The 11,940-nt window shown below is 39.1% G+C and overlaps 3 protein-coding genes across 3 annotated transcripts; 2 read left to right on the plus strand and 1 right to left on the minus strand.

Moving 5' to 3' along the window:
- Window positions 1-126: 126 nt before the first annotated feature.
- LOC124630876 (ATP-dependent RNA helicase DHX8) lies at window positions 127-6,748 on the plus strand. The gene is made up of 13 exons (XM_047164912.1): window positions 127-414; window positions 1,065-1,933; window positions 2,073-2,234; window positions 2,328-2,432; window positions 2,524-2,670; window positions 2,774-3,286; window positions 3,364-3,611; window positions 3,851-4,517; window positions 4,594-4,734; window positions 5,043-5,195; window positions 5,536-5,861; window positions 6,087-6,266; window positions 6,474-6,748. The coding sequence occupies exons 1-13, from the start codon at window positions 321-323 to the stop codon at window positions 6,694-6,696; spliced, it is 3,828 nt and encodes a 1,275-aa protein (XP_047020868.1). The 5' UTR covers window positions 127-320; the 3' UTR covers window positions 6,697-6,748.
- A 677-nt stretch (window positions 6,749-7,425) lies between these two features.
- LOC124631290 (mitochondrial E3 ubiquitin protein ligase 1) lies at window positions 7,426-10,008 on the plus strand. The gene is made up of 6 exons (XM_047165610.1): window positions 7,426-7,711; window positions 7,983-8,140; window positions 8,268-8,425; window positions 8,734-9,007; window positions 9,099-9,306; window positions 9,459-10,008. Exons 1-6 carry the CDS (start codon window positions 7,595-7,597, stop codon window positions 9,576-9,578), a joined length of 1,035 nt encoding a protein of 344 aa, XP_047021566.1. The 5' UTR covers window positions 7,426-7,594; the 3' UTR covers window positions 9,579-10,008.
- LOC124631288 (cytoplasmic tRNA 2-thiolation protein 1) lies at window positions 9,996-11,902 on the minus strand. Its single transcript, XM_047165608.1, has 4 exons — window positions 11,708-11,902; window positions 11,089-11,628; window positions 10,800-11,004; window positions 9,996-10,630 (listed from the first exon to the last, which is right to left on the minus strand). Exons 1-4 carry the CDS (start codon window positions 11,753-11,755, stop codon window positions 10,023-10,025), a joined length of 1,401 nt encoding a protein of 466 aa, XP_047021564.1. The 5' UTR covers window positions 11,756-11,902; the 3' UTR covers window positions 9,996-10,022.
- Window positions 11,903-11,940: the final 38 nt, after the last annotated feature.

Below are 11,940 nucleotides of genomic sequence, written 5' to 3' on the forward strand. Positions count from 1 at the left end.
GACGACGACGCAGTTTCACTCGTGGCTACAGACACTGTAAATCATCAGCATCAAATTAATTCATCACATCCGTTCAACTGGTAATTATGTGGAAGATTACATTTCCTGAAGATGACATTGATGATGAACATGAGTTATTTATTTATTGAAAAACCTTGTATTGATTTGAACCATCCGATTTATTTTTCTCGATTATTTTTTACAAATTACTTTCATTCTTCTGTCATTGTCAGTGTCACTGCCACATGTCAAATGAGAAATGGTTTGGGCTGGTGAAGCATTGTTTATTGTGTGAATTTTAATTATACGAATACAGTAAAATGGATGAAGTTGCGAAATTAGAACACCTTTCTTTGGTGTCAAAGGTTTGTACAGAGCTGGACAATCATTTAGGATTGAATGATAAAGATTTAGGTAAGTTCAGTTTTCATACATTATAGTACCTACTGCTTGGTGTCCTTATTACGTTAATTGTCGTCTTCAAGCTTGATTAATTGTCTCAAAACTACTTATTCTGAGTTTATGTGACTTGCTATTTGCGTCAAAACTCCATGAGACTCCATAACTGCACGACTTATATTTCTCAATAAATACTTCACAATGCATTTATGCCGTAGTGATACAAGTTTGTGTGCATGCATGACTCTGGCAAACGGTATATCTAATAAGTGTCATGAAGCAGATAGAAATGCTTTTTGTTTCTTTTCATATACATTCCTATAGTTGTAAAATTTATATTTCACCATTACATGCAACGACTAGTTACTAATGCACCTGTCTTTTTCACGTATACGTCAATATATCTTCCATCATGTCCCAAGCCTTTTCCCAAGTATGTTGGGGTTGGGACCCAGTCTAACCAGATGCAGCAGAGTACCAGTGTTTTACAAGAAGCAACTGCCTATCTGACCTCCTCAACCCATTTACCCTGGCAACTAATATCCCCTTTATGACTGCCTAAGAGGTTCAATTGAACCCACATTCTCATATCAACAACATGCATGTTCAGATTGTTGTTGGAGCAGTCATATAAAATATATTTTTTTTTTATTTTTCTTTTACAGCTGAATTCATCATTGACATAGCTGACAAAAATCCTGCTTTTGACTCTTTCAAGAAGGCACTTATTGAAAATGGAGCAGAATTTTCAGATTCCTTTATGACTAACTTGTTACGTATCATACAGCATATGAAACCTAGCAACACAACACAGAAAGCTGAGACTAGTCAAGAACATTCAAATCCACTTGCCAATAAGTTTCCAGGACTGGCTATCCCTAATGAGAAGCCTCCCAAATTTTCTTCAGATGAAGAAAGTGAGGAAGAAGATGAGAAGTCAACCAAAAGACTGACAGCTAAAGAAATATTCAAAGAGGAGTCAAAAGCTGATATAAGTGACTCAGTGGTTGATCAAGCAATGGCGGAGCTAGAAGCATTAGCTCCATCACAAGGTGGTCCTGGGAAAGAATCCAAAAAAGACATTCCTAAGGAAGATATAAAAAAGAGGGAAAGAAGCCACAGTAGAGACCGCAAAGATGTTAGTAGGAGAAGGGAAAGATCCAGAGAGAGAGATAGGGATAGAAAAAGCAGGCGTAGCAGGAGTAGAGACAAGAGAAGTAGTAGTAGGGATAGGAGGAGTCGCAGTAGAGACAGGAGAAGTCGCAGCAGAGGCCGCAGGAGTAGAAGTCGTAACAGGGACAGAGATAGAAGGAAGAGGTCCAGGAGCCGCCCCACATCCAGTCGTCACAGGTCTAGAGACAGGCAAAGAAGATCCAAGTCTAGAGGAAGGACATCTCCATCCAGAGGAAGATCATCTCCAGCTCGAGGCAAGAGGTCTCCGTCTAGAGAAAGGGAACATAAATATGACTATGGCAAGAAGTCCAGGAAGAGGAGTCCTGAGGTTGAGATGAGTGATGATCCTGAACCAGGGAAGGTCAGTTACTTAATTTTTATGTACAATATGACTTTTATAATTTAACAGAGTTTTATTCACTGCTTGGCACAATGTTTTTTAGTTATGTTGACATATAATTTTTATGGATTTTGCATGACATGTTGTGTTTATGTTTTAGATCTACAACGGGCGAGTGGCAAACATAGTACCATTTGGATGCTTTGTACAAATAGAGGGAGTGAGGAAGAGGTGGGAAGGTTTGGTACATATCTCACAGCTGCGGTCAGAGGGCAGAGTGACCAATGTCTCTGATGTTGTCAATAGAGGGGACAAAGTTAAGGTAACATAATCATACCATAAAGTTTAAACCATAAAAATTTACTTTTTCAAATAGTATGTTCTAAATCTAAACTGACAATCATTATTGTTTTAGGTCAAAGTAATATCAGTGACTGGACAGAAAGTATCTCTCACCATGAAGGATGTGTGTCAAGAAACTGGCAAAGATCTGAATCCAACATCACATGCACATTTGGAGGTGAGTAATCCAATTCAAATTTAGAATTTGTTGTTGAAGTAGATAGGCACTTAAATGTGCTAAATTTTTATAATTCTTTATGAATTTTCAGGCTGAACGCGAAGGTCGTAATCCCGATCGCCCCCCACCGAACGCCACAGTGTTAGCTGGTCTCCAGGGAGGCCTGGACCCTGATGAAGACTCAAGTCGAAAGAGAGTCACCAGGATCTCCAGTCCTGAGAGATGGGAGATTAAACAGGTAAGACTTATTAGTAACATATACAAAATAATATAATATAATAATATATAATAATTTTAACTGACCAGTACTTAAATCTACTAACATATTTTTTTTCCTACAGATGATATCATCAGGAGTAATAGATAAAAGCGAGCTACCCGACTTTGACGAGGAAACAGGTCTGCTACCAAAAGACGAAGACGGCGAAGCTGATATCGAGATTGAACTCGTTGAAGAAGAACCTCCTTTCTTACAAGGACATGGCCGTGCTCTACACGACCTGTCGCCAGTCAGGATTGTCAAGAACCCTGACGGTTCTCTCGCTCAAGCCGCCATGATGCAGTCTGCTCTATCTAAGGAGAGGAGGGAACAGAAGATGATACAAAGAGAACAAGAAATGGAGTCCTTACCCATGGGTCTGAACAAGAACTGGATAGATCCCCTCCCAGAAAGCGACGGTAGAGCATTAGCTGCCAACATGAGAGGTACTGGCATAACTCCTCAAGATTTACCAGAGTGGAAGAAGCATGTCATTGGCGGGAAGAAGTCTTCATTTGGCAAGAAGACGAACTTGTCGCTTTTAGAACAAAGGCAGTCGCTGCCTATTTATAAGCTGAGAGACGAGTTGACTAAGGTATGTATTCATTTTTCCTTACAAAACAGTATAAATATTTTTTGACATATTATTGATTCATTTTAATTGTTTTCCAGGCCGTAGCCGACAACCAAATCCTCATAGTAATCGGGGAGACAGGGTCCGGTAAGACGACACAGATCACCCAATATTTAGCGGAGTGTGGTCTAACAGCTCGCGGCAAGATCGCGTGCACGCAGCCGCGTCGTGTGGCCGCCATGTCCGTCGCTAAGCGTGTCGCTGAAGAGTTCGGATGTCGCCTCGGGCAGGAGGTCGGGTATACTATCCGTTTTGAAGATTGTACCAGTCCTGAAACGGTTATCAAGTGAGTGCTTGTGGATTATGTTTGTTTTCGAATAATTATTTTTGTGCGAATGTCCGTTCATTTGTCAAATTAGAATCTCGGCGATTTCCTTCGCATACGCATCGCGTCGGAAACGTATCATAATCGAACTTGTATAAAAAATTCAGTACTCGTATTACACGCCGATTATTTTCAAATAATTAACTTTTCCTAAAAAACACTCAATTGTATATTAACTCTTAAATGTTGTATTCCCCCAGGTACATGACAGACGGTATGTTGCTCCGCGAGTGCCTCATGGACCTGGACTTGAAGACGTACTCCGTCATCATGTTGGACGAGGCTCACGAGCGCACCATCCACACGGACGTACTCTTCGGACTACTCAAGCAGGCCGTCCAGAAACGACCAGAACTCAAACTGATCGTTACCTCAGCTACTTTAGACGCTGTCAAGTTCTCACAGTACTTCTTCGAAGCACCCATCTTTACCATCCCTGGTCGAACCTTCCCGGTCGAAGTTTTGTACACCAAAGAACCTGAGACGGATTATCTTGATGCATCCCTCATAACTGTGATGCAGATACATTTGAGAGAGCCTCCCGGGGATATTTTGCTGTTCTTAACTGGTCAAGAAGAAATTGACACCGCGTGCGAGATTCTGTACGAGAGAATGAAGTCTCTAGGTCCGGATGTACCAGAGCTGATCATCTTACCGGTGTACTCAGCGCTGCCTTCCGAAATGCAGACGCGTATCTTCGAGCCTGCCCCTCCCGGCTCCAGGAAAGTCGTCATAGCTACCAATATTGCGGAAACATCGCTGACTATCGACGGAATTTATTATGTTGTCGATCCTGGATTTGTGAAGCAGAAAGTTTATAATTCGAAGACTGGGATGGACTCTTTGGTTGTGACGCCTATTTCACAAGTATGACACTGTTTATAACTTTATTTTTAATTTTTTTTTCAGCATTTTTAACTAATAATATTTGATAATTTTTCAGGCAGCGGCAAAACAGCGGGCGGGTCGTGCCGGGCGGACGGGCCCGGGCAAGTGCTACCGACTGTACACGGAGCGAGCCTACAGGGACGAAATGTTACCCACACCGGTGCCTGAAATACAGCGCACCAACCTCGCCACCACTGTACGTATTACAGCTAATATTCTATCAATCTGTTTTTATAAATTTTGATTTGCTTACTGGTAATGATAAATACCAATCTCTAGTAAGCGAAACCATAGATAAATGTAAAATTGAGAATGCCTGTTAAATTATAGTTTTTTTTTACTGAAAGATTTTTTAAATTTATTTTCTGATATTATACACCAAAAATAGGTACATAGCTCGATATTCATTATACATGATTTCTTTAGGCAAGGTTAACTTAGTTAGAACAGATTTCAATACCTGTAGTTACGCATTGTGACGTCATAACCCACATTTATGTACAGGTGCTGCAGTTAAAGACGATGGGTATCAACGACCTGCTACACTTCGACTTCATGGACGCGCCGCCCGTGGAGTCGCTCATCATGGCGCTGGAACAACTGCACTCACTGTCCGCTCTCGATTCTGAAGGACTACTCACCAGGCTGGGCCGCAGGGTATGTAGAAACAAAAACAAATATTGTTAGTAAGTAAGTTTGTGTATGGATGTTTGATCCTCATTTACCCCAAAACTATTGTAAAAAAATTTGAAGTGATACAGCTTATGTAACAGAATGACATACCTAATGATAGTTAGATAGACTCTATACTATGTACAAAAAGTCAAATAAAACAAAACTAAGATTCGATGCTACTTATCCGGGTGCGGAAAGTATTTCCTTTAGGAAGTGGGTTTCACCCACTGCAAAAAAACCCGCGGCAAACAGGTAGTGAAAAATAAACAAAATTTGTAGGTATGTAGTACGTTAGTAACATAATGTTATGTTTCTATTCCAGATGGCCGAATTCCCTCTCGAACCGAACTTATCAAAGATCTTAATCATGTCAGTTGCCCTGCAATGTTCTGACGAGATCCTCACCATAGTTTCAATGCTGAGCGTTCAAAACGTGTTCTACCGTCCCAAAGACAAGCAAGCGCTGGCTGATCAGAAAAAAGCTAAGTTTAACCAGCCAGAAGGTGATCATCTGACGTTACTGGCTGTTTATAATAGTTGGAGGAATAATAAGTTCTCTAACGCATGGTGCTATGAGAACTTCGTGCAGATACGTACGCTAAAGAGAGCACAGGATGTTCGGAAACAGCTGCTGGGAATTATGGATAGGTGAGTAGTGACTCTTATTTTGGAAATAATTATTTTATTTATTTATTTATAATGTAATCACCACCGTTTTATTTAACCTCTGTTGGGCGATTGTTGTAGTAGAGTATTATACAGTAAGAGATTGTCTAGATTTTCCTGACAAACTGTGGGATGCTAATTTAATTAACAATGCTATTTTACATTTATTAAAATCCGTTTTTTTTATACAATTTGTAAATTTTACAGACACAAACTGGATGTGGTGTCCGCGGGCAAGAACACAGTTCGTATCCAGAAGACGATATGTTCCGGTTTCTTCAGGAACGCCGCTAAGAAGGATCCGCAAGAGGGGTACAGAACTCTCGTCGACAGCCAAGTAGTTTACATACATCCTTCTAGCGCGCTCTTTAATAGGCAACCTGAATGGTAAGCATTTTTTTGAATAACTATAAAAAAATAAGTATAGTCCTTGGCAAATTGGTGGCGGCCTGCAACTAACTTCCGAGCCCAGACTGCGCTCAGAACCTTTAATTATATTCTGCCGCCAGTAAGTTCGACCCGAACTACACTTTGAAGTCACCATACAAAAGTGTGCTCTATTTCAATGTACTAAAATATGTATTTGCTCAACAGGGTCATCTACCACGAGCTCGTCCAAACTACGAAGGAGTACATGCGCGAAGTGACCACCATCGATCCTAAGTGGCTGGTGGAGTTCGCGCCAGCATTCTTCAAGTTCTCCGACCCTACCAAACTGTCCAAATTCAAGAAGAACCAGAGATTGGAGCCGCTGTACAACAAATATGAAGAACCCAACGCTTGGAGAATATCTAGAGTTCGCAGGAGAAGGAATTAGTTTGAATTATCTGGCGCATAAATTGACACAAATTAAATAGATATGGATTGTGTACATTTCTTTTTCTTGAGAAAACACCTTATAGTCACATCATTAGTTACCCGCTTCCTTGCCTATCCACATATCTGTGTGACCACATTATTTTGATTGGTCAATCCTCAACGATCGAAAAACGCAATGTTTTCCAGTAGGTTACCTAATTCTAACAAGCCAATTCTTAATTTTTGATAAACTGGTTTATGCATACTTATGTATTTATAATATCCTGATTCTCCCGTTTAACTCAAGTTTAAAAGAATTTATTATAGTGTCTTCAAAAATATGAATGGGCTTGTTAAAAATACTGTCTTATACCTCCTACGTCAGTGGTATAGAATTATTCAGTAGTAGGCTAGCCCAGTCGTCAGTCGATTCCTATGGCCAATAAACTTCAGAATTTTTTTAATGGGGGAAGTACAGAAATGTGAGTGTGCGTGCGTTGTTCCGTAGCAATAATCATTGGTTTAGCATCTCACTCTACTAGGTACTATTCCAGCTCCACATATCGGCTTCTCGGCGTCATAACAGTCGGCCTAAAATCGCATCAGTGACTTTTTCTACTAACTTCATTTGAGTACGGAATGGAGCATAATAAACCTTAGAAAATAATTATTTTCTTTGATATTGGCAAAAAATATTACGTTTCGTTTTGTTGCATCTATAACACATATTTTATGTAATCAGTGTCAATCTATCCACGATGTAACTAAACGCTAATGTCAAAAGCGAGAATCTGTGATTGGGGATTTTACTAAAAATAAGTAAATTTGTTGGAGAAAATGAGCTGAAATAGACTAATTTCTTGCGTAATATTTTTGGTACTTCTTCTTAAAACTGCTCATAATAAAACTGAAGAGCCATGGACTTCTTTTCGGAAGTTATCGGCGAAACAGTGATCCTTGGAATAGACAGTCTTATTTTGGGGTTTTGTGTGAAACAGCTGAGTAAATGTAAACATATCCTGAATGCCTTACAGGTAAGCACATAATACTGAGTATTCATCATTAGAAATGATCGGTAAAAGTAGTAGAATTTCAGGAATGCGTAATATTGTTGTAATATGGTCAGATCACTTCATGAATATTATTTACTTTGGTTATTTTGATGTTTATAAAAATAGTTCTTCATCCTTAAATTTCATTTCAGATTGTTTTCTCAATTAAATCCACCTTATGTTAATTCTTCAGTAAGGTAAATAAATTATTCAAAGGTTAAGAGCCATTCAACAAAGCCAACTTGATTTGCAGACCGCTCCAGTTCTGGACATAGACCAGACATTAAACAAAGAAATCAACAAGTACTCCAACAACACCATCCCGTATGTGGTGATCAGGGGACTGGTGAAGCCTCTGGGCAACCCCATCACAAGCAACTATAACAACTCCGTCACCGGTGTGGTACAGAGGTACGCATATAATTTCAAAATACATATAAATATCATTTCAAAGCTCTGTAATTTTATCAACGAGTATAATTAATACAGATAATGTATAAATACTTGTAGATAACATGTTTGATAAACTGATTTCCAGATTGACTATCAAAGAGCATGTGATAGCGAGGACATCGGCAGGCTTCTGGTCAGACCAGACTCGCACAATACATGAGGTGTGCAACTCCACACCTTTTGTGCTCAGCAATGGAAAGTACAGCATTGAGGTGGTGGATGCTCTCGCTGCAGAGTTACTTGGTAAGATTACAAGTTCACAATAAATAACATTTTGTTTTATAGGAAAACTCAGAGTCATATTTTGATATAGTACCCTTGTGTTATAAGTACTTACAAAGTTTAAGACAATAATTTCAAGGCTGCTGATTGGTCATTTCTACTAGGAAAACATAAGCAGCTTATTTGTTTTGTTATGATTTATTTATGGATTGTAAATTGCGTTGAATTAGCAATGCAAAGAGGAAATAATTAATATTTTGTAATACCATCAATATGCGGTAATCGTTAAGTTGATTATTTCAACCAAATCTTAACTTATTTCTGTGCAGACATGGACGTCATATCAGATAAGTTTGAGCCAATGTCACCTGGCGTCATAGACCATGTATGGGGGTTCTTCTCTGGCGTCCGGCAACGAGGTCTCCAGACCATGGAGGAGATGTTGAGGGACGGCTCTTACATCACGGCTATAGGAGAGCTCAGCCGAAGCAGCAGTGGTGAAATGAAAATACAGCCACCCAAGGATGGCCTACCCTTATACCTGACAACAGCTACCAAATCAACTTTACTGAAACGCCTTGCTAGTTCAAGAGACTTTTTGAGGTAACATTCACAAAAAATTTTGTAACTACAAGCTATTTTTTTTCTGTACATGTAATTGTGGTTTTTGAAACTCGATTTTAATCATTTCCAGGGTACTTCTTATATTATTCGGCACGGTAGCTGCGGCGGCATCGTTCCGCATGGCATATAAGTACATGAAGCGTCGCAAGCGCCGTGCGATCGAAGATTCCATGAAGAAACAGCTCGCGGCCGGCCGCCGGGAGCGACGGGCGCATGCGCGAGAGAAGAACCTAACTGAAGTGCAGCTGTGTGTAGTTTGCACAGAAAATCCGAAAGAGGTAAACAAGAAAGTCTATTTATTATAATAACTTGTTTACTAAGCTAACACTTTAACATCTAAACAAATATTTAAAAAATGTGATAGGTGTTTGTTTGTTTTTAATTGGACCTTTTTCCTGTGTTTATCTGTACCTGCATAATTTATTCACAGATTATCCTTCTCCCATGCGGCCATGTGTGTCTCTGTGAGGACTGCTCAGACAACATCAAGGACTATTGCCCCATTTGTCGCGAAAGGATAGACTCCAGAGCGCCAGCATTCATCACGTAGATAGATAACGTACTTTTAACACATGACTAAGTTTGTACAGCAAAACAGCATAAATTAATATATTTTAGATGCACATTTTAACATAATAACATAGCTGTCTTCAAAGCATTTTGTCAAATGTAGGCGACTGTTGATGTGAGTGTAATAGAAATGTTCTGTTATTTTATTACAGTTCTTTATTATACTTAATAAGTAGTAAAATAATTGATCAGCTATGTACTTTTAATAATAAATTATCTGACTTATTGTGGCAGTGTTTGTACAAATGTTTATCGACATGCTGAGGTGCTCACGGCTCCGGGAACCCTGCATTTGCCTTTATTGAAGTATTGCTTAATATAAATTGTAAAAAATGGATTGGAAACTCATGGAAATAATATTGTTAAGTCTAGTGGTGTGATAAATGAAATTAATAAATGTTTTCAAAATATTTGTTTATTGATGTCAGAAGGCTATTTGTAGTGATCCTACTCCACCACACGTGCCTCCACATGTGTCATCATCATCCTGAGCAGTGAATGGAGTCTCATCATCAGAATGATCTGAACCATTGTCATCGTTCACTCCATTTACCTCATGGTTACTTGAATGTTTCTCTGTACTAGAACTCTCATCTAAACCATACTGTTCAAGGAGCATGTCAAGTTTCTTATTACTAGTTTCTGGATCAACACTTGTTTTACTTTTACAGCTTCCTCCACAACAGTTGTTTTTATTACATGAGGCATTACTGCTTGTATTCTCTTTGTTGGCCTTATTTTTACTTTTAACTACTGCCTTAGCTTTCGGTACTGCTATACTATCTGTATCATTCAAATCTTTAATAGCATCCTGTAGTGTATCAGTTCCATTCTGTGCCTGTTTAGCATTGTACTCATCAAGCATCCTCTTTGCTTTAGAACTCTTTCCTATACCGAGCTTAGGCAAGCCTTTGTTTAATCCTTCAAGGAGGACACATGCCTTGCACACCTTCTGCGATGAGACAAACTTGCAGCGACTGCATATCCTTTGTGTGGGGAGAGAGACTTGTTCCTTTACTGACATTGTTTCACCTGTGAACAAATGATTAGAAATATATCAGTTTACTTTTACATTGAGATTCAAGACCTCATAAGATTATGAATTTACATAATTCCTTACATCTTATACTTATTTGGCATAATCAAAATGGGTACATCTACTACATAAGATTTAATTAAATGTACACACGTTCTTAATTACCTGAGTAGATGATGTCCATGATACAAGCCGGCCTGATCTTCTCCATATCCTTGAGGAGTGCTCGAGCATGTCCTCTGTATGCATTGGGAGCAAACACACACTCCGTGGAGAAGTACACCAGCTTCTTGTAATGTGCATACATTACTATCTCCTTCTCGTATGTGTACTTGAGGGGCTTCACTCTTGGTATTGAGCCTTCACTGCCCTGTAATAGAAGATTGATAACTTGAACTTTAATAAAACAAAAAATATTATACATAGTTGAGTACTTTATTAATGAAAGACTTACAGTAGCTATAGCTGTACACCTCTTTAACCTTGCAATGTCTCCTCTGAGAACATTCATGAGCACAGTCTCAGCTATATCATCAGCATTGTGTCCAGTTGCAATACACTTCACCCCCAGCATAGCAGCCCCTCTGTCCAGAGCCTGCCTCCTGAACACCCCACAGAAAGTACAGTTGTTCTTCCTGCCTATCTGAGCCACTATTTCATCCATAGTCCAGCCGTACAAGTCTTTGTACGACAGTATTTTTAAAGGCATTTCATAATCATCCCGGTTCTGTTTAACTGTTTCAAGACTGTCATCTCTGTAGCCTGTGATCCCTTCATCTATAGACAGCAGCATGAGGTTCAAGCCATAATTATACCTTTGATTTAATGTCTTGAGGACGTACGCAAGTACAGTCGAGTCCTTTCCACCAGACGCACCGATTGCAACAGAATCGCCTTTCTTGAACAATTCTGCTTTTGTTATGGTGTAATGGATTTCCGTTTCAAATGCCCAGAAAAAGCATTCCTTGCAGAGAGCATCGCCAGTTTTGGGTCGCTAAAATAATTAACAAATTAAAATAACAGCAGGGCTAAAAAATAGTTTCCTACCCAAAATCATTTTAGTAAACACTCACTTTTAAAACTGCATTCTTTCCACAATTCCTTCGGCACGGGATAGGCATTGTTACAAAGAATAAATAAATATGTTGATCCTAATCTATACAGTATAAATATCTCTTATATTCTTAATAATTAATACAAAATCCTGAAATTCAACAGGAACAACAACACTTTAACCTCAATTTCGTTGACACATGATTGACAATGACGTCACACAGCTGGTTTTGAGAAATGACAAAACTCGATG

Source organism: Helicoverpa zea, chromosome 6 (genome assembly GCF_022581195.2).
Source record: "Helicoverpa zea isolate HzStark_Cry1AcR chromosome 6, ilHelZeax1.1, whole genome shotgun sequence".
NCBI lineage: Eukaryota > Metazoa > Arthropoda > Insecta > Lepidoptera > Noctuidae > Helicoverpa > Helicoverpa zea.